Genomic DNA, 22,913 nt, shown 5'->3' on the forward strand with positions numbered 1-22,913 from the left:
ATCCTCGCGCCAACTGGCTGTGACCTTGTTCTCTATGAGGAATCTTCTGGGAGCCTCTCTTGCTTGGCTTCAGGGTGAAGAGCAGCAGGCCTCCTTCAGGCCAACCTCTCTTACACAGCTGGGCAGGGCACGGGCCAACGCAGGGGCTGGAATGGCTCTATCACCTCTTTATAAGCCCTTAAAGGGTGTCTGGTCCCCCGTCCACATTTTTCATTATAATGTTGGGTATTTTGCAACACCTTTGTACATCCAAGTTTGGTCCCTAGTTATTAATTCTGAGCAACAGAGAAAATATCATGCAACATCCTGATACACTAATAAGGAAATAGACAAAAGGCCATTTGATCCCTTGTTACTATATGACATAGGGAAATTTCCTGTCATATAACGTGGGTTCTTTACCTAAACCCTTGAAATAGATGGAAAGTGTTATTATGTAAATAACCAGCCATCAACTGTCCCCTTACCTACTTGGCTTACTCTGTCTTAGCCGCCTACCACTCAGCAGCCCCTTTGCCAGCTTCCACAAGAAACCATTCACATAAGGGAGTGTGCTATTTTGCTAAGGATTTGTGGGGTCTTGAGAAGGGGATCACATTGCAGAGGATTTCACTAAAAAAGTCTCAATTAGACGGGTCTCTTCTCCCAAGTATCTCTTTAACTGGACCACTAGTAAGCTCCTTTCCTCTTCTGATCTTTGTGCCTCATCCTAGAGTAGCCTCATGGGTGTACAACACCCAGTCACACATGGCCCTCACTTGGTTAAATGCTCTGTTGTTGCCTACTTAAAATTCATAATAATTTTAAACAAGGAGCCTATATTTTTTTTTATTTTTTTTTAAATTTTATTTATTTCTAGGAGAGAGAAAGAGAGACAGCGTGAGCAGGGGAGGGTCAGAGAGAGAGGGAGTGACAGACTCTGAAATAGGCAAGGAGCCTGTATTTTTATTTTGCACTGGGCCCCTCAAATTATATAGCCTGTCCTGCTCCCTCAGACTTGGCCCTTCTGGCTCTTCTTCCCACAGTTCTTGTATTCAGCCCCTCCCCATGTTATTAATCAGACCAGCTCCAATTTTCCACATGAGACCCAAGGGCCAGCCTGGAACATAGGCATGGGGGGGTGGGGGGTGGTCTGCTTATGTCCTACACTGGGTATCAATATAACTGCACAACTTGTGAGATATGGTCAAAATGAAAATTTATTTTTGTATCCCATACCTGCTTTAAAATGTAAGGTCCAGGGATGAGGGCATACAGCAATTTCCCCCTGGCTCTGGAGGGAAACGTAGACAGATGCCATGAACTTTGCAGCTCTTGAGTGATGTCAGACCCTTGGTCGCTCTAAGTCAACAAGGCAGTCAATTCCATTGTAATCAGCATTTCAGTCTGTGTTCGGCCATCCATCCATTCATTCCCCACTGTTCCCATGTGAGGCCTGAGTTCAAGGTCAGAAATGTACTCAACTTCTGCTTCTCTTCCAGCCTCACTTGCTTCCTCACTCTCTGGCTGCTTTGTTGGATTAAACTAGGATGGAAAACAACTTGAGATCAGAAGCAAGGGGATGGGACAGTTCTTACTGGGATGGATGGATTCACCTCTGGGACCCTTTTCTGGCCCTCTCACTCCAAATTCTCTGTTCCCATGATATGTTTCAATCCCCAAGCTGGCCTCACCCTAGGACACAGGCACCCACTATACACATGTTTCAATCCCCAAGCTGGCCTCACCCTAGGACACAGGCACCCACTATACACATGTCCATTTCTCCTCTGAGGGTCCTCTTCAGTAGAGCTCGAAATGGCTCTCTCTTTACCAAAGTCTGGTCACACACAGTTCACCCTCTATGCTGGAAACCCTCCAACACACCTCTCTCCAGAAGCCTTAGCTTTTTGGCCTAGAGTTTGGTACCAGTCCTTTGTTTCTCTCAACCACATGGAACATATTTCCCCATCATATGGAAGCCACCCCTCACCCCCGCCATTGAAGAGTAAGAAAGGTAGTAATCTCTGACACCTGGGCATGGGTAGAGGGCATTCACAATGAGGTAACAAAGCTCTCCAAAGAAATCTCTTCATACACCCAAATCCTATCCCTTTATAGTCTCCAAGTGGGTAAGGGAATTAGGGACTAGTAGAACCTCTTTCCAGCCACTTCCTTCAGAGTCCACAAATGGTACTCTTGCTTTGCAATTTTACGTCTGCTAGATTTTGGTGTTTGGATAAAACTTCATTTTTAACATCCTTTGCAACAATGATGGATCGATCTCTCCTTATGAGGAATGCTTACAGCTCTTAAAAATGACACTTTCTCTGAATCATGACATATAAGTACATTTTTCTGAAGAAGAGTTCAGAGTTCTTAGATAAATTCTCAGTGGTTTCTGTGATCCCCATAAAGTTTAAGAATCACTGCAATAGAGATTTTTATTTCTAGAATTACTTGAAATTAATATCTAATTCAGTTTATAAATGAATACTGTTACCTGATTGGACATTTAAGTGCTGAGAACATAATGCTAAAAACAATCAGAATTGCTCAAGTGGTTTAACCTGATCTTCCTCCCAATTCTGACTTTTTACAGTAGCATAAAGTGGAAGTGACATGGTAATTATGCTCTTCTCCTCAATGTGATTTCCTAGGCACACCCCCCAAACATCCCCCATTCTATACCACTCCTCCTCTCTTCCAACACGTCCATCCCTTCTTTCCTAAGGATATTCCATTTGGACTGGTCGTGGCCTAAAGCTCAGCCAGCCTGTTAGAGAGCAAAGTGTAGGGGCTTCAGGGGAAATCTGGGGTTGACAACATCAATGATTTTCATGGAAGGTAACTTCCATGTGATCTGAGGTCCACATTTCATATATCATACTATCACAATGACCTTGAGAAATACAAAAAGGAAAAATAAATGTACTGACTTTGGGACCAATTTCTCAGGGAGAAAAATGAAAGGTCAGTGCTCGCCTAAGTGTGACCAACAAAATGAAATGGGCAAGAACGGTGAGAGCACCGGCCTCCACGTACTTCATGTGTGGTTTTTTTTTTTCTTTTCTTGTCCTAACGCTCCTCCTACAGACATTATGTGACACTCTTCCTTTGGAACTTACCCTGTTATTTAATGAACATCCAAAATACATGTTATTCCTAGAAACACAAACTTTCACGTTTCTGTAGCTCTCCCCAAGACAATAATGGTGACAACTTATTGTTATGATTAACTATGTCTGTTTTAACATTTAATGCTGTTTTAACTATTTCTGTGATGCTCATTTTTTAAAAACTTAATGTTTATTTATTTTTGAGAGAGAGCATCAGCAGGGGAAAGGGCAGAGAGAGAGAGGGAGACACAGAATCTGAAGCAGGCTCTAGGCTCTGAGCTGTCAGCACAGAGCCAAATGCGGGGCTTGAACAAACAAACCACGAGAGCAGGACCTGAGCCAAAGACAGACGCTTAACTGACTCAGCCACCCAGGTGCCCAGATGCTCACTTTTATATATGAGAAGTAAGCTCAGAAAATACTTTCTGAAGAAACATAAGCTAACAAGTGGGCAAAACTGAGATCTATCTGATTTCAAAGTTTGGGCTCTTCCTCCTCTATCCGCCACCACACAACCACCTCCCATCCAGCCCCCAAACATTGTAAGCATTCAGGAAACATTTGTAGAATTAAGCTTCAAAGAAGAAAACATGAGTGCACTGGAACCCAGGGATAAATCCAGAGTGTCTTACATATAGAGTTTATAAAGAGGGAGGGAGGGAGGAAGGAAGGGAAAGAAGGAAGGAAAAAAGACCACAGATTCTTGGACAGCTTTCACTTACTTGTTCCTTAAAGTAACTACCTTAAGAACAGGTAAGGAGGTACCTACCTCATCACTAATGAATGACTATAAAGGATAAAAAGATCACAGAATAAACCCTAAAGAAACATTAATTATTAATTTTTTTCCCTGTAGCAGACCAAGTGCTATTGTTGATGATGAAACTCAACTACCAGTTTCTGCTTCAGTGGGAGAATGAACTGGTCAAGAGAGCTGCTAAAATATGTAGTCATTGGGGCACCTGGGTGGCTTAGTTGGTTAAGCGTCCGACTTTCGCTTAGGTCATGATCTCGCGGTTCGTGGGTTCAGGCCCCGCGTCGGGCTCTGTGCTGACTGCCAGCTCAGAGCCTGGAGCCTGTTTCAGTCTGTGACTCCCTCTCTCTCTGACCCTCCCCTGCTCACGCTGTCTCTCTCTGTCTCTCTCACTCCTAGAAATAAATAAAACATTTAAAAAAAATTTTTTTTAAACCTTAAAAAAAAATAGGTAGTCATTGGCAAGTGGAGTGGGGGAAAAAAGTAATGGTAGGTAAACTCATCCTGATAGATCATTCACTCCCTGGGCTATTTGCAACCTCTCACAGATCTCATTCATGAACTGGGACAAAGCAGTAAAGGCATTAAAATAAATCAGAAGGAAGTCTGCCCTAGCTCACCAACATAATCATAGGTATATCCAGGTGTTACAAGCCTTCCCCTTCCTCTCACGTAGACTGATGGCTGTCACTAATCACTTTGCTTTTTGGAGTCAGGCTGGAACTAGGAAAACATTATGTGGTGAATGTCCATCCCTCATTATTATATCCAATGTTTATTTGAACTTATTATGTATTAATCTGGCCCTGAATTCCGAAATGCTTATTAGATATTACACATTTTATTCATTGTTGTTAGAAGTATTAGGGGTGCCTGGGTGGCTCAGCTGGTTAAGCGTCAGACTTCAGCTTGGGTCATAATCTCATGGTGCATGGGTTCGAGCCCTGCATCAGGCTCTGTGCTGACAGCCTGGAGCCTAGAGCCTGCTTTGGATTCTGTGTCTCCCTCTCTCTCTGCCCCTTCCCTGCTCCTGCTCTGTTTCTCTCTCACTCTCAAAAATGAATAAACATTAAATTTTTTTTATATCAGGGAGATTTCTCTTAACCTTCTTAATGTATTCTTATTGTGGTAAAATGTACACAATATAAAATTTACTACTTTAAGCATCTTTAAGTGTACAATTTCATGGCATTAAGTACATTTCAAACGTTTCTTTTTAAATAGTCTGTCATTATTCTCCAATTGTATTCATACTATTAATATCTAAATCACCACATCCAAAGCTTTAGCATGATTTGCCTACCCCCCAAAATTCCTATAAGGTTGATGTTTTTAGAGATGCAATTCTAACAAACGCTTATATGATTTAGGAATCATTTTTCACCAGATCATTCAGTTTTTTCTATATTCCGTTTAATCTGGTCGCATTTTTCACCAGATCATTCAGTTTTTTCTATATTCCCTTTAATCTGGTCTTGAAAGGGGGCAATTGTTGCTAATCTTTTTTTTCCTCCTAATCTACTTTATCATCTCACCAGCTCATAACATATATGTGTTTCATTTGGGCCAGAGCTAGTGTTTCTCTGCAAATACCTGAAACAGTAAAGGACTCTTTTAGCAGTCAGGTATGAGCAGATATTTATTTCAGAACAGTAATGAAAATGAAGAGTTTGGTTAATTTAATTATCCTATGAAATGAGGAATGATGAATAATCATTCATATGCTTGCTCTTTTATAGCACTTTTCTTTGAACCTCAGAGCTCTAGGACATTCTTCCTAATAGCCTATTTTTGTCTTTCATATATCATGAAGTTTTCCTCTGATAATATAACACTAAGATAGTATATATAATCCTATGCTTAGGAAGTGGAAAGTATTATCACCCATTATTCTCTTCCTTTTTAAAAAAAATTTTTTTAATGTTTTATTTCTGAGAGAGAGAGAGAGAGACAGCGTGAGATACAGAATCTGAAACAGGCTCCAGGCTCTGAGCTGGCTGTCAGCAGAGAGCCCGACACGGGGCTCGAAACCATGAACCGCGAGATAGTGACCTGAGCCGAAGCTGGCCACTTAACCAACTGAGCCACCCAGGCGTCCCTATTATCTTTCTTAATATAGGAACTATGAAATAAGTAAAACAGGAAAATCGCTCTTAGAATCAGGAGCGGGATTAAATCATAATGAGATCAATGCCAAATTAATACTCTCTTCATAGAGGTAGAGAAATATTACGTTAATCCTGAAAAAAAAATCTCAAAATTTACTTCTCACCAGATCTCCAGTAATTGATATATTATGGTTAATAAAACAGAAAATTATTGTTTCTCCTTCTTAAAATATTCAACTATAGTAATTAGCTACAGAAATGCACCCATATAATTTTCAAACAGCTTTTAAAATACCATGAAATATTGTGTAGCTTTTCTCATCTAATTTAAAGCACTAAAATATAACTGATACTGCAAAATTACTTTTAACCACTAGAGGGCAGAAAACGCTCCATACTGAACATAACTCATTTCATTCCATTTTATAAAGTTTTTATTTTTGAGAGAGAGAGCGGGGGAGAGTGACTAGAGTGGGGAAGAAAGAGACAGAGACAGAGAATCCCAAGCAGGCTTTCATGCTGTCAGCACAGAGCCCGACATAGGGCTCGATCTCAGGAACCATGAGATCATGACCTGAGCCAAAATCAAGAGTCAGATGCTTGACTGAATGAGCTACCCAGGTGCCCCTTAATAAATTTTAAATTCTTACACCAAAACAATAACCACCACCACTACCACAACAAAAAGTCCTTAAGAGCCTCTTGTTTTATACTGTACAGTATACTGCACACTTAAGACTCAGTTAACAACTTTAACCTAACATAAATCACCTCAATTCAACAGTTTTTAGGAAGCCAAAGTAAACTTTTCCAGCCTCAGTCTAGCTATGAGTTAAGGACTTTTAGCAACAGAGAATCCACACATCCTTAAGGAAAAGGAAAGTACGTAAAAAACAACAAACAGTGCCCACTGAGAAGCAGCAAGACTCCATGTTAAAACATCTGCAATGAAATACAAAGGCTGTATCTATTAGAAAATTGAAAGTCACTGAAGTCCCAAAGTGATCAAATATTAAAATATTTACATTAAACTGTTTAATATCTGTATGTAGCATCTTTGAGCACAAACCAACTGTAGATCGACTTCTGGCAAAAATGTTTTTAGTCTCCTCTTAATATATCCTTTTGATCTAATTACCGTTTGTTTCCCTCCCATTTAAGCCATTTGCATTTCAGTAACTAAAGCGTTACTTTGTTTGATTAGAAACCACAACCTCTTCACTTTTTCACTCTCATTAATTAAAATGCAGCATGCTAAATTAAGCCATTTGGATTTCAGTCTGAGTGGGTGACATTTTAACAACTGCCCCTTCAACCTTGTCTCTCTTGTCAATCTTGGCCATGTCCTACATCATAGGATGACAGGAGGGCAATGGTGGCAGCCTGAGAGAGGAATGGGGCAGGCATGGAGCCAAGGTGTATACATCACTCAAGTCAGCGATTTCTCTGATGCATGAACCTTTCACTTGCCAATCAAACCGGATAAGGCTTTTACCTTGTAGGGTTATGCATGACCTTACTCAAGACACTAAATCATTTCTGAAGTCTTGTTTCTTACCCTAAGCAAATCTGCTCTCCCCACTTTTCAGGTCTATGGGCACTGATCACTTTAATACTGATAAGTGCAGCACAGTGGTATAGAAAAGCTGAGGGGTGGGGCAGGGTAGAGGTGTCACCTCCCTTAGACTTATGAAAGCAACGCACTTCTAAACTCGAGGCTAGTCAGGGAAGAGAAAGGTTTCTGTAGTATTGCCTATCGGTGCAAAATACAAATCGGCGAGTGTGAAAGAAGCCTCTAACAAGTATAGCTGCCCAGTAATGGATCTGACTGATACGGGCTGTGGAAAAGTGTGTGGGCAAAGACTGGATGGTTAAACACCAGGAATATCACAGACATCACTTCTGCATTGATTGTCAAGTTGTACTAACTGGCTTCCATACTTTATGAGTCTTCTTTAAAGATTAATTGTATGTTTAGAAAGAAATAGATATACAAACTTTAAGAAATCAAAAGAATTTTACAGGATTTGTAATTAGGGTAACTGCATCCCAGTTTTCCAGGGATAGTTCTAATTCAGGTTTATTATCCTAGTATGCTTTTAATAGTGCCCCCCTTTCACCCACAAAAGAGCTCAAGTTGAATGAAAAACAACTGTCCCAAGGCCAACCTCATGTACTTCCAATTTCTTTTCCTCAAAAGCAACTACTTTCAATTGCTCTAGGATTTTTTCTATATGTTGTCAAATTTCCAAACAAACAAACAAGCATGATTATAGTATTTGCATCAATTAAGAAGTATCTGTGGAGGTGCCTGGGTGGCTCAGTTGGTTAAGCATCAGACTTCGACTCAGGTCATGATCTCCCATTTCAAGGGTTCGATTGAGCCCGACATCGGGCTCTGTGTGGACAGCTCAGAGCTTGGAGCCTGCTTTGGATCCTGTGTCTCCCTCTCTCTCTGCCCCTCCCCTGCTCACACTCTGTCTCTGTCTCCTAAAAATGAATAAATGTTAAAAAAATTTTTTTAGGTACCTCTGAATTCAAAGATGGGTGAGGTGGGTGATATCACTGAAACAAGTTGAGAGACATTCTTGGAAGGTTTGAAGACTTATTAATCTAGGAATAACTTTCCTTCCTTCACACCACTGGGATTTTATATCCATCCAAACTCTCAACAAAATACAGGGATAAGGAAAGTAACGACAGGCCATATGTGGTCCAAAGCTCTCCAGAGGGTTAGCCAAGATTTTGTCAGGCTCAAGACATAGACAGACTATGTGCAGTCCTCTTCCTTTCCTCCCTTCCACAGGTGTTGATCTCTAACAGACATCTTGTACCCCAAACTCCCTCTCAGCATTTGCTTCCAGAAAATCTAATCTACAGCAAATAGGTAATATGTTCAAAAGTCAAAGGATACCAAAAAGGAATATGAAAAAACACCTCTCTCCCTCCACCGAGTTTCAGTTACTAGTTCTCTTTCCCAAAGTCAACCGATGTAATGTGGCCAGGTTATTGTGCATATTTCCAGAAGTACTTTGCATATATAAGAAATGTTATGTGTGTATATAGATAGATACATAAGTTTTAGAAAACACATAATTTTCTTTCATTTACTAACAAATAGCATACCCTACAACTGTTTACTATACTTAGAGTGGTAAACAGTCTGGCCATTCAGCTAAGGCCAGTTTATAAAGAGTTGGGGGGAGGGGAATGAAATAGACCACCCCTAACAAAGCCTAAAACCAAGACTCATATACGCTGGTTATTTACCTCCTGCTAGAACAAAACTCAATACTCTTTAAATACCAATAACATAATCCAAAGGATGATTCTAAAGTGTCTTACTTGAAAAACTGACAGAAGTAGGGGCACCTGAGTGGCTGAGTTGGTTAAGCAAGTTGGTTAAGTTGCTCAGGTCATGATCTCACAGTTTCATGGGTTCAAGCCTGCGAGTGCAGAGCCTGCTTGAATTTCTCTCTCTCCCTCTCTCTCTGCCCCGCCCCCACTTGCACTGTCTCAGTCTCTCTCAAAATAAATAAGTAAACTTAAGAAAAAAAAGAAAGAAAGAAAAAGTGCCAGAGGTAGAATGTGAACCTAATGGAGATTTAATGCAATGGCCAACATCAGAACGTATCCATATCAGTGAACTAAAATTGTAACCATTATACAATGAGCCAAGTGTTTTTTAGGAATCAAAGCTTTCCTATGCACAAAAATATAAAAGATATTTTAAATTGACAGTTTCCTATTACCTTATGGTGTTAATAAACCAAACTATAAATAAAAACAAAAAAGGCTTTCCCTATTCCCAACACTCAACATGACCTGACTGGTTTAATTCATTAGCAAATACTCATCCCAACTCAACAGATTTATTCAGCACCTACCTATATGTTTCCATCATTATTTAGCCCACTGGCATTGACATCCAAATAATTATTCTTTTCATGAGCATTTAAGTGCCTGTTAGGTACTAAGTATTAAAGGTAGGCATTGGGAACCCAAAATGAAACAAAAATACGATTCTTGCTTTTTAAGGTCTCCTATATTACTAAAAGAGGTAGACACATAAACCAAAAGGCACTATAATATAAGTACTCTAATTCAGAGCCAAGCACTAAGGGGGAAGATAAGAGGTCACATTTTTTTAAATATAATTTATTGTCAAATTGGTTTCCATACAACACCCAGTGCTCATCCCAACAAGTGCCCTCTTCCATGCCCATCATCCATTTCCCCTCTCCCCCACCCCCTCATCTACCTTCAGTTTGTTTTCTGTATTTAGGAGTCTCTTGTGCTTTGCCTCCCTCCCTCCCTGTTTGTAACTATTTTTTCCCCTTCCCTTCCCCCATGGACTTGTGTTAAGTTTCTCAAGATCCACATATGAGGGAAAACATGATATCTGTCCTTATCTGACTGACTTATTTCACTCAGTGTAATACCTTCCAGTTCCATCGACATTGCTGCAAATGGCATGATTTCATTCTTTCTCATTGCCAAGTAGTATTCCATTGTATATATAAAACACATCTTTATCCATTCATTAGTTGATGGACATTTAGGTTCTTTCTATAATTTGGCTATTGTTGAAAGTGCTGCTATAAACATTGGGGTACATGTACCCCTATCCATCAGCACTCCTGTATCCCTTGGGTAAATTCCTAGCAGTGCTATTGCTGGTTCATAGGGTAGTTCTATTTTTAATTTTTTGAGGAACCTCCATACTGTTTTCCAGAGGGGTTGAACCAGTTTGCATTCCTACCCACAATGCTAGAGATTTCCTATTTCTCCACCTTCTCGCCAGCACCTATAGTTTCCTGATTTGTTCATTTTAGCCACCCTGACTGGTGTGGTGTGGTATCTCAGGTTTTGATCTGTATTTCCCGGATGATGTGTGACATTGGGCATCTTTTCATGTGCCTGTTGACCATCTGGATGTCTTCTTTGGAAAAGTGTCTATTCATGTCTTCTGCCATTTCAGAAGATTATTTGTTTTTCAGGTGTTGAGTTTGGTTAAGTTCTTCACAGATTTTGGATACTAGCCCTTTATCCAATATGTCATCTGCAAATAGTTTTTCCCATTCCATTGGTTGCCTATTAGTTTTGTTGATTATTTTCTTCACAGTGCAGAGGCTTTTTTATCTTGATGAGGTCCCAATAGTTCGTTTTTGCTTTTAATTCCCTTGCCTTTGGAGATGTGTCGAACAAGAAATTGCTGTGACTGAGGTCAAAGAAGTTGTTACCTGCTTTCTTCTCTAGAGTTTTGATGGTTTCCTGGCTCACATTCAGGTCTTTCATCCATTTTGAGTTTATTTTTGTGTATGGTGTAAGAAAGTGGTCTAGTTTCATTTTTCTGCATGTTGCTGTCCATTTCTCTCAGCACTCTTTGCTAAACAGATGTTTTTTTTCCATTGGATACTCTTTCCTGTTTTGTCAAAGATTAGTTGGCCATATATTTGTGGGTCCAATTCTGGGTTCTCTATTCTATTCCATTTGTCTGTGTCTGTTTTGTGCCAATACCATACTGTCTTGATGATTACACCTTTGTAGTAGAGGCTAAAGTCTGGGATTGTGATGCCTAAAAGGGCACATTTAACTTTCTACAAAGAAAGGAATATCAGGATGGCAGAGAAGAACATAGCTTTGATGTCCAGACAAAAATGGATCATTTTTTGTATATGTCATGACGATATCTACTTCACCTACACACACACCCACACCCACACCCACACACACACACACACTTCTTATCACCACACCTGGTACACAGTATGTGTTAAATAATTTACCATTACTAAAATGTGCAAGTTACAAATTTATTGGCTCTCCATTCCAAATCCGTTCTTCTTTGCCCTGCGCTTTGTGATACTGAACTTGGATCCTGCAAAAGCTTCTCCTTTATCAGGTGGCAGAATTTTAAGTTTCACCAATAGAGAGCACTGAAATGACCCTGCAAGGCAATGATAACAGTGAGACACTTGAGTTTTAGATACTGATCTTTTATTATTATTATTCATCACCAGAGCCTGGCATCCACCTAGACTTCCAACTATGCTGTTAGACTGCTCTCTCTCTACCAACAGCAATATCATACCCTCCAGCCATGGCAGGCCACTTCCAGAGGCTAGTCTGGCCAACTCACATCCTCTAAGATCAGACCACTTTAGAGAACAATGTTAATCTACACCTCTAGCAAGTTTCTTCTCCATCTGAAGGCTGTGTGTACCTATGATAGCCACTCTGTCTTCCAAGAAGTTTAAATCTCCCTCTTTTAGTAGTTAACAGCTTCTACTAGCTAATAATCCTTTATATTAAATTTACCCTGCTCAAATAATGGTTTTTGCTCCTTACTGAACCCTGAATTATAGATATGGTTTACCAAAAACAATGAAATTTGATATTAGAGAACTAGAGATGAAAAGGCAGGGAGACCAGAAAAAAAGGGTAAGTGAAAAAACTGCAATTAGGCTCAATATAATTGAAGAGTGGGCTGCCTGTGAGACAGGGATGAGAAAGACAGATTAGATTAATAAAACTGTTTTCAAAATCAGAAGTCAGCCTTCATGCTGTGAATAACAGGGGTCCATGGTGGATTTCAAGCAAGACACATGTCAGATTTGCATTTTACAAAAATCTCCCAGGTGGTAGTATAGAGAATGATATAGTGAAGGTAAAACTTGGGGGGAGGCAAGGTACTAGATGAACACTGTGACTTATGTTACTAGAATTCATTAACATTTCCAGCTCCCTCTTTTTCTAGGCACACAGGAACATGACATACCACAGGCCATGCCCTGCAATCTCCTTTGGCCATAGAATGTTTTTAAATTCCTGCAAAGCAGTTGCAAGTAGAAACAGTTAGGAGCTGGTGCTTAATCATCTACACTCCCTTCTGCTGATGCAAACCCTGAGGCCCCACGTTAAAATGGCAGAGTTAGGAGATAGTGGCCATGAATGACAAGGTGCAGAGGCCCCTGCAGTATTGGTTTATGGAGCATAAGGAGAAACAAGCCAGTGAGATTTTAAGCTACTTAGATTTGGTGGTTATGTGTTACTGTGGCATCAACTAGCCTACGCTCCACTCCTTTGACTCTTCAGTATCCACAGATACCTTTCTACCCATATTTAAACACCAGTGCAACAATAATATGACATGCTACCACCTACATGATGAAATTATTCTTCATACAAGTGAACATCCTATCACTCAGTCCCCCACTCCCCAGAAGGTCCTAACAGTCACCATTTCTATTTTTGGATGATGTTATTTCCTCTCCTCGTTTAGTTACAACACCATCAAAATATTCTGCATCCTAAATACTACATTGTAACGTCAACCACCACCATTCTAATTAACATTAAAATAGTAAAACATTCTAATATTTACAAAGGAAAGAAAGAAAACAAACTGTGTAATGTGTACAAACTTTATATAACAAGTGCTTGGTTATCTAATGCTGCACAGGAAACCATACTGGGAGTCGGTGGTTTTAAAGAACAACTGTTTTATTACTTCTTGTGATTCTGTAGGTTGCCTGAGATCATGTGGGCAGTTCTTCCGCTGATCTCATCTGGGGCCTCTTCACGTGGTTGCAGTCGGATGACAGGAGAGGCTGGAGACATCTCTTCAGATAACAGGGACATTATGACAACAGGATCTCTCTCTCTCCCTCTTCACGTAATCTTTCCACAGGATCCCTCCGGTAAGGTAGTCATACTTATTTCATGGTGGTTCAGGCCTCTCAAAAGTAAGTGTCCGAAGAGCAAGAAAGTAGAAGCTGCCAGTCCTTTTAAAGACTAGATCTGGGGTGGGAGGAGGGGGGCACCTGGGGTGGCTCAGTCTGTTAAGCATCAGACTTCAGCTCAGGTCATGATCTCAAGGTCCACAGCTCGGACCCTGGAGCCTGATTCAGATTCTGTGTCTCCCTCTCTCTATGTCTCTCCCCCCCCAGCCCCTGGCTCATGATCTGTCTCAAAAATAAATAAACATTTTTTAAAAAGTAATAAAAAAAAAAAGACTAGGTCTAGGATTGGCAGAGCCCACTTCTACTGCATTCAAGTGGTTAACCTGAGTCACACAGCAGCCCATACAGAAGTAGGTGGGAACTGCTCATTGAGCATTAACCACAGGAGCTGTGGTTCATTGGGGGCCATCTTTAGTGCGTCATCCACCAGAGGCCAGAAAGAAAATATCCAACATTACTTATTTCCATAATTCTTGAGGCAAGAAGTGCAAGGGTATTTGCTTCCCAATGCAGCACCTACCACATTGATTGTAACTGTTTCCTGTTCCATATCCCCAGAGATTTCAAGCACTGGGACAATCTGGGCAATTAGGGATTATTTACTAAATAAGCACATTTTATAAATATCTGCATCTATGTCATTTGAATGAATATACAGTTCCTTAGCTACTCAAGGCGAAAAGTACTCAATTTAATATTAAAGTGTCATTAAACTCATTTGTAATCAGTTTAATTTTAAAGCCAGCAGAATATGTATTTTTAATTATCATCCTACTAAGGAGGATATATACATTGGAATCAATGAGATTTTGCAGTCTTTTTAATGCATGTTTTATTAAAAAAAATTTTAATGTTTTTATTTATTTCTGAGAGAGAGAGAGAGACAGCGTGAGCAGGGGAGGGTCAGAGAGAGAGGGAGACACAGAATCTGAAGCAGGCTCCAGGCTCTGAGCTAGCTGTCAGAACAGAGCCCGTACAGGGCTCAAACCCATGAACTGTGAGATCATGACCTGAGCCAAAGTCGGATGCTCAACCGACTGAGCCATCCATGTTCCCTTAATGTATGTTTTAAAGTCACTGAAAGAACTTCCCAACCTATCTTCTAGGCAAGGAACAATACTCAAACTTTTTCCATTTGAAAAGTACTCATGATGTGTGCCTGGCTGGCTCAGTCAGTTAAGCATCTGACTCTTAACTTCGGCTCAGGTCATGATCTTGTGGCTTCATGGGTTTGAGCCCTGCCTGGGATTCCATGCTGACAGCGTGGCACCTGCTTAGGATTCTCTCTCCCCCTCTCTCTCTGCCCTCCCCTACTCCTCCTGTCTCTGTCTCTTTCAAAATAAATAAACTTCTAAAAAATATATTAAAATTTTTTTTTAATGCTCATGAAATCACCATGTCAAAGAGATATCTACACCCCATGTTCACTGCAGCATTATATATAATAGCCAAGACATGCACACAACCTAAGTGTCCATCAACAGACTAGCGGATAAAGAAAATGTGGTACACGTGCACTCAGCCATAAAAGAGAAATCATGGGGGTACGTGGGTGGCTCAGTTGGTTAAGCATCCAACTTCAGCTCAGGTCATGATCTTGTGGTTCGTGGGTTTGAGCCCCGTGAGGGGCTCTGTGCTGATAGCTCAGAGCCTGGAGCCTGCTTCCGATTCTGTGTCTCCCTCTCTCTCTGCCCCTCTCTCCCTCTCTCTCTCTCAAAGATAAATAAACATTAAAAAATAAAAAATAAAAGAAATCCTGCATTCATGACAACATGTATGGATCTTGAGGGCATTATGCTAAGGAAGACAGAGAAAGATAAATACAGTGTGATCTCACTTATACATGGAATCTAAAAAAACCAAACTCATAGAAAAAGAGATCAGATTTGTGGTTGCCAGAGGCAGGGGGTGAGAGGTAAGGGAATCAAGCAGAGGTGGTCAAAAAGTACAAATTTCCAGTTATGAGATGAATACGTACTGGGATATGCACACCATTATAGTGAACAATGCTGTATGGTGCTTGTGATTTCATCACAAGGAAAAAATTATTTTTTGAAACAATATGAGGTGATAGATGCTGACAACTAAAATTACTGTGACAGTCATTTCATGATATATACATATATAAAGTCGTTGTATTGTACACCTTAAACTTATACAATTTTATATGTCAGTTATATCAGTAAAACTGGGTTGTTTTTTTTTAAAACTCATATCTGCCAAGAAGTACGAGATCCCTCAAAACTTTATTTGGTTCATTATCAAATACCACTTAGTTAAAAGTCTCTACAACAGATGTAAAATAAAGGTTATAGGGTATAGCTAATAATTTACATTATTATATACTTCCTGTATATTATCTCCTTGAAGGTGAAAGGTCTAAGTTTAGTGGTTTGGAATTTTTGTTAGCCCAGGCACAATATTCTATGCATACCTTTTTTTCATTCCCAAATTTCATCTTCTCTGCTACCAGCATTACTGGTGGCTCAAAAAATACATTAAGGTAAATAAAGTGGTGAAGGAGAGAACAATGTTAGGAGAAGTAGGAAGGTGATGTGAGGCTACTGACTCCACGAAAAGTGGTGGTACACCTAAGAAACCAGTTGTTTTGAGCATCCCAAGGAGGGCGCTTACTTTTTGTTGGGGTCACATATACATTACCTGATGACTGAGGCAGTGTGGGTTAAGTCACAAAACCCTAAAATAAGGAGTGTGGTCAAGGAGATCTAGTTCTGACAACCTCAAGAACCTTACAGATGGGGAAGCATTTTCAACGAGAACATTTGTTTTACAAAGATCTGACAATGAATTTTTTTCTTGCCAATAAATTTTATTTGGAGATAACAAAGTTAAAAATAAGTGATGCTATTTTCCTACTCTTTACACCCATCTGACAGAAAATAAAATTTCAAACCCACCAGAACCTGGAGACTATCACCACACAGCCTGGTCCCTTTGTGGCTGTAACTTCCCTGGTATCACAACCATCCACATGCATACAAACCCGCAGCTAGTGATGCAGCTTCAGCAGATATCCCTGATTACATCTATTGTCTCAGTTATTACCACTCAGGAAGAAACAAGCCATGAGGAAATGTAACAAAGGTCAAGCACAAGAGAAAGGTGGGATATAGAAATTACTGGAAGGCTGGGCACATGAAATATGACAGGGAAGTTAATGGGAAGGAATTTAAAAAGAAATCCTAAAAACCCCAGAGCAGCAAAAACCCAAAAAAAGATTAGGATAGACTTCCAAGAGAAGTTTTTTGAGGGGGGAAGATGTATAAAGGGGTGAAAGTTAAAGGCAAACATCACCTAATTCACAATTCTGTCTCCAGCAGTATTTACTCTTGCAAGCTTAGTGGAGTTGGGGGAGAGGTAGAGAGGCTATGAAGTTGACCAAGAATACAAAAGTACGACCTTGCTGACTCCAATGCACCTTTCTTTCTCTCATGTCAGCTAATACCTAGAAAGCACAGCACAAAATGAATACCCTCTGGTCAGCTGATTAAATAGTTGTTTTAGAAGAGTCAGAGAACAACTCTCTTCTCAAAGGTGATCACTCTACCTCCACATCCTTCTGGGTTCCTACAGGCTCAGTTCTAGACTCTCCCAAAATGTAAGCTTCCCACATCCCTGTCCTTTGGGGGCAGTTCTCAACCATCACAGAAACTCCTGTCTCTGTAGGTGCAGAAACTGTGCAGGGTTCACATTACTTTCTGGGAGAATGGGGCTGGAGGGAGGGATGCGGGTAACTGAGGTGTTCGAGGTGGGGCTAGGACCTTGGGAACTGGGTAGGACAGCCCAGGCCGACCTGCCCGTTGGCCACTGCCACACCCACCCAGGGAAGGAAGAGCCAAGGCTCCCACAGGGGACAATCCTGGGAGCAGCGTGTGTAGAATCCAGCGAAGCCACCTTCGAAGTGGACGCAACTCCCATTCCAGCAGTGGGAGGAGGAGTTAGATAAGCCGGATGCTCTCCCCCACCAGGGTCTCCTGTCCTCCATCCTGGCCCTTAGCCCGCGCTCCGCCCAGTCCACACTCAGGAACGCTTGGGCCCGGAGGAAAACCCTAGAACAGGCCAACCAAGATATAGGAGTTCTATTTCAGAGGACGTCTGGGGGCGGTACGAGGTGTGGGGGCGGGGCCGAGGGCCTGGGGCGCCGGAAGAGCCTCTTTCACCTCAAGACTGAGCGTCTTGTCCACAGTCCGGCTTCAGATTACTACCGGTCGCAGGGTTCCTGGGCTGCCTTCCTGCGAAACTTCTAAGAGCCGCCTGCCCCTCCGCAAGAATGCGTTACCTAGTGCCAAGGTCACGGTCACCGTCACAGGCACCCTCAACCCCACCCCTGGCGTGCTCGCCGTCCCTCTCTCTCTCCCCACCCGCACCTGCCGTAACCCGCAAGCTCTCTGGGCCCGCAGGTGCGGACGACGGCGGGATTCCACGCCCCGCAGAGGCCCACCAGCTCTGGGGAGGGCAAGGGGAGACTCGATCCGGGGCTGCCCCCAGGCTGATGTACCAGGTGCGTCTGAACCCCGAGTCACCGCTAGGCACGACGCTAATAGCCTGGGAGGGGCGCGGTCCCAGCCAGGGGGCCTCGCTGGCTTCCCCCTCCAAGTCCGAGGGAGGGGGTGGGATTCTTACCCTTTGGGATTCTGCTCAAGCTGCACCACTGCTTCTCCTCCTCTCTCAAAGCTCTTCTCTCATTCCGGATCCCTGAAACCTTTAGAAGCACAGCTGCTGATTCTGCTGCATGATTCTGTCTGCTTTTTAGAAATATTATGGGGTGGGGATGGGATGAGGAGTAAGCTGAATTTTCTTAAATAGTTATGGTAAACTTCAAGACAAGAACTTAATCTCAGTCTGTGTCCATTGGGGAGTGGCCTTGTATGGATATGAATCTACATGTTATTCACTAGTGTTTAGACTGTACTTAAGAATATCTTCCACTTTGTGGATGTCTCCCTTGAAATTAATTTCCATAGAATTTAAGTTACTACTCATTACTGATGTGATATATGAGGGTCCACAGATGGTCTCTTGGTGAGGAAGGAAGCCCCTAATTTCTACGCAGTGCTGAGTTGAACAATTCAGCAGTATAAAGTATGTTTCCTGCCTGCCCTGAGGGAGGGTCAATGTGATAGTGACCAAGTCAGTTGACTATGGGAACCAAGTGTGCCCTGCTTTTCTTTTCCAGTCTTTGCCTTTCAAGAAACATGGAGGTAATTCATGGCAGGCACTACTGTTGCAGAGAGCTTGAAGGAGCTGACCTACTGTCAAACACCTTTTACTCTAATGAATTGCACACTCCGTTACAAACAGCCGCTTGCCCAACCGCCTCCGAGGACAGGTAAAACAAAAACTAGACAACATAAATAATTAAAGAAGGCTTTAATATATTAGTTTATTTTTATATGTGAGAAAAAAACATTCAGATGGGGGCTTTTCTGTTTATCACACCATAGGGATGGCATAATATGATGATTAACTAAACTAAGTGTCCACATCTGTTAGGAACTTGATCAAAAGTAACTTGGTGTACATTTTTACAAGGCAGACATCAATTTCATCCCCTACATACTAAAATTCCAGAATGATCACTTCCTTCATTCGAAAATTAATCTGTTTCAAACTTTTTATTTTATAAGGAGTAGTGTAGTGGTTCCCTATCATCCCCTAACACCATCTGTTGAAAAACACTCCCAGAATCTGTTGTTCACAGTTGCTATCTAAATCTTAGCTTTCCCAAATTTCCTGTAACACTTTAATTACAAATTATTATTTAAATTGCATCTAACGTGTATTGATTGATTACTGTGGCAATTCTTTTAATCCTCACAACAACCCTATGAGATCAGTACCATTATTGTCGCTATTATTATCACCATTTTACATATAAAGCAACAGGTACAAACAAGTAACTTTCTAAGATCTTAGTGCCAGCTTTCTGTATTGTATTTATTTGAATCATTTCGAGGGGAAAAAAAACTCAAAACACTTAGACAGTAAAAAAAAAAAAAATAGCCCTTATTGTTATTTTATTTGGTTTGCTTTAGTTTTATTTATAATTTCACTTAGTCAAATCTCTCCTTTAAGAATTCCTTCTTTAAGAAATCACAGAGGGGTGCCTGGGTGACTCAGTCGGTTGAGCATCTAACTTCTGCTCAGGTCATGATCTCGCAGTTTGTGGGTTCGAGCCCCACGTTAGGGTCTATGCTTATAGCTAGCTCAGAGCCTGGAGACTGTCTTCGGACTCTGTCTCTCCCTCTCTTGCTTGCACTGTCTCTCTCCCTCTCTCTCAAAAAATAAATAAAACATTTAAAAATTAAAAAAAAAAAGAAATCATACAGAAAGCCACCCAACCTCAGTTTATACTTCCAAAATGGGACATCACTGCCACACAGGCAGTCCATCCCAATTTTGAATGCGATTATTAGATAATTTCTTTCTACTGAGGACATTTTTCCTCCTCATAATCTCTGCCTGCTGATCCTCATTATTCTCTCCAAAGCCATGCAAAATAAGAATAACCTATCATTTCCATGACAGCAGCCCTTCAAGAGTTCACAGATCCTTTGATTCTGTAAGAATTCTCTTTGCCAGACTAAACACTGGTTCTCTACAAACTTTACTCTTCCTTCGTGAATCTGGGCTTTCACCATCTTGATCAGACTTCCATGGATCTAGTCTGGTTTGTAAATATGTTCTTTATATTAAAAAAGAAGCTTTTCTTTTCCTAATTATAAAATCAATACATTCCTTATAAATACTTTAGAAATCATGGAAATCCTCAAAGAAAACAGATTTTCCACTTTTCTAACAAAAAGAAAAGCTATGAAATTAAAACAAAAGGAAGAAAACCTCTGTACTTCCTTTATCCAGAATAACCACCATTAACACCGTGATATGTGTCTTCTCCGTTTTTTTAATTTAAAGATCATATTTAACATATTTCTGTAAACTGATATTTTCATTAAATGAAAAGGAATATTTTCATACTAGTGGGAAAGAGGACTCAGTTCACTTCTACTGACTCAGTCTTTGCTGCATGTACTCTTCTGTTACCCAATTCCCAAAAATGGCTGTCAGCCCTAAATTCCTACTCAGCTCCAACAGTCATCAGATTAGACAGGGCTTCTCTGAGTCAGAGGAAACTCTTAGCAGATTGTTCATGATCTGGGGGATAGAAAACTGTCCCTGACTCAAAAGCAGCAACATAAAATTTTATATTTGGCCAAAAGGGATCTGAATAGGAATTTAAGGCTGTCATATCTGACAAATTCACTATCTCCTCAAAAGCACTTATATAAGGCTTTTCACTGAAATTTTTATCTAATAGGCCCTAAATGGTCCTATGGTTGGTTAGTAATTGGCTCCAAAACCTTTCAACTGATATGAAATTTAAGAGAAGCATCTTCGAGGGGTGCCTAGGTGGCTCAGCTGGCTAAGCATCCAACTCTTGGTTTTTGCTCAGGTCATAATGTCACAGTTTGTGAGTTTGAGCCCTGAGTTGTACTGACATCTCCGAGCCTGCTTGGGATTCTCTTTCTCTCTTCTCTGCCCCTCCCTTGCTCTCTCTCTTTCTCTCTCTCAAAATAAATAAACTTAAAAAAAATTTTAATGTTTTATTTATTTTTGAGACAGAGAGAGACAGAGCATGAGTAGGGGAGGGGCAGAGAGAGNTGCTTTTATTAACTGCCTATAAAATTAAATACAATATATGTTCAGTTACCTGCGAACTGCAATAAGGTACTGCCTGAAGCAATAGGTAGGTATAACCATGTTCCTGACTCCTAATAACTAAAACTTGCTTTCCCTTTTATTCCACGAGAATTCTTTCCTATCATAGCCCCCAAATGGGAAAGCGGCGATGATCATGCATTCTCAGAACCTCTCTTTTTAACCCCCTCTTAAAAAGCAGTGGGCAGTGTACAGAAGTAGAAGTTCTCTTTTTCTTCTGAACTGGTCTGAAAAATGTCATCACGGTAACATTGGCACCTCTACTCTGTCAATGCTGAGGCTTACTTCTTCAGAGGAAGTTCAGTCTATGACTCCCAACTCAAACCTCAAGGTATCTCAAGAGCAAAACACAACAAAAAGCTCCTGACCATTAGGGATTACCCTTCAATATGATAAGGCTGAACATGAGTCCTAGCATATGTTAGCTCTCAGCAGTCTACTTTTCTAAACTTGGATGTACTTAAGAGGACGCCTTTTAAAATATCATAGTTTATTCTGAACTCCACAATTTTAATAGTAATACAAAATGACTTCCTCACATCAGTGTACTTTTTTCTTTTCAGAATAGGCAGCCTAGCTCTGATGTTATCCAGCATTGGTATGCACACAGGACACATCAGAACTACCTAAGCAGCTTTCTAAAAATAGAGAGTCCTGGCTCAATCTGGAGATATTCTGGTTCAGTAGGTCTGCTGTGAGTCTAGGAAATCTGCATTTTTGAAGTTTTTTGGCTTACTTTTGAGACCACTGGGCTAGTAGAAAGCACTGAAAACAGTAAGAAAACCAGGACTCTGGTTCTAGCTTCCCCACTGACCAAAGGCGAGTTATTCTTTATATTTCAGTTACTTTCTTCACTGGTGTATTTTAATTTTTTTTTTAATGTTTTATTTATTTCTAGGAGAGAGAGAGAGAGACAGCGTGAGCAGGGGAGGGTCAGAGTGAGAGGGAGTCACAGACTGAAACAGACTCCAGGCTCCGAGCTGGCAGTCAGCACAGAGCCCGACGCGGGGCCCAAACCCACGAACCGTGAGATCATGACCTAAGCGAAAGTCAGACGCTTAACCGACTAAGCCACCCAGGCGCCCCTTCACTGGTGTATTTTAGAAGAAGCATAGTAGCCACTATTATATATACTCTGACTTGATCTTCTTTAAAAATATTAATAAACAGATGGTATTCTTTTGTATTTCTTCCACTGAAAATCTAAGAATGGCTGATATAGTTATTCAGAATCATGACAGATATCTAGCTCCTTTTTCTATTCAGTTGACTTCTCCTTATCTCTGGCAAGTTCTCTAGCTCATTAAGCAAACAAACATCAATTAGAGAAGTGCCTTGAGAATTGCTTAAGATTTCATCATATGTTCTCATTTTGTTTCTGAATTCATCCCACTGCTTTTAGATTCTTGAACTTTTGTTGTTGTTGTTGTTACTACTAGTTTTCTGCCAACTAAAAATGAGAAAATGT

At 40.8% G+C, this 22,913-nt stretch overlaps 1 protein-coding gene across 2 annotated transcripts in view; it reads left to right on the plus strand.

Moving 5' to 3' along the window:
- Window positions 1-18,058: 18,058 nt before the first annotated feature.
- SPMIP4 (sperm microtubule inner protein 4) overlaps window positions 18,059-22,913 on the plus strand; it is a 43,037-nt gene continuing 38,182 nt past the window's right edge. For both annotated transcript variants that reach the window (XM_077775449.1, XM_077775450.1), the window contains exons 1-2: window positions 18,059-18,227; window positions 18,903-19,055. In XM_077775449.1, the coding sequence (XP_077631575.1) occupies window positions 18,922-19,055 (134 nt within the window). In that variant the 5' untranslated portion in view covers window positions 18,059-18,227; window positions 18,903-18,921. The remainder of the gene's footprint in view (window positions 18,228-18,902; window positions 19,056-22,913) is intronic.

The sequence above is a fragment of the Crocuta crocuta genome, unplaced genomic scaffold (genome assembly GCF_008692635.1).
Source record: "Crocuta crocuta isolate KB4526 unplaced genomic scaffold, BGI_CrCroc_1.0 scaffold197, whole genome shotgun sequence".
Taxonomy (NCBI): Eukaryota; Metazoa; Chordata; class Mammalia; order Carnivora; family Hyaenidae; genus Crocuta; species Crocuta crocuta.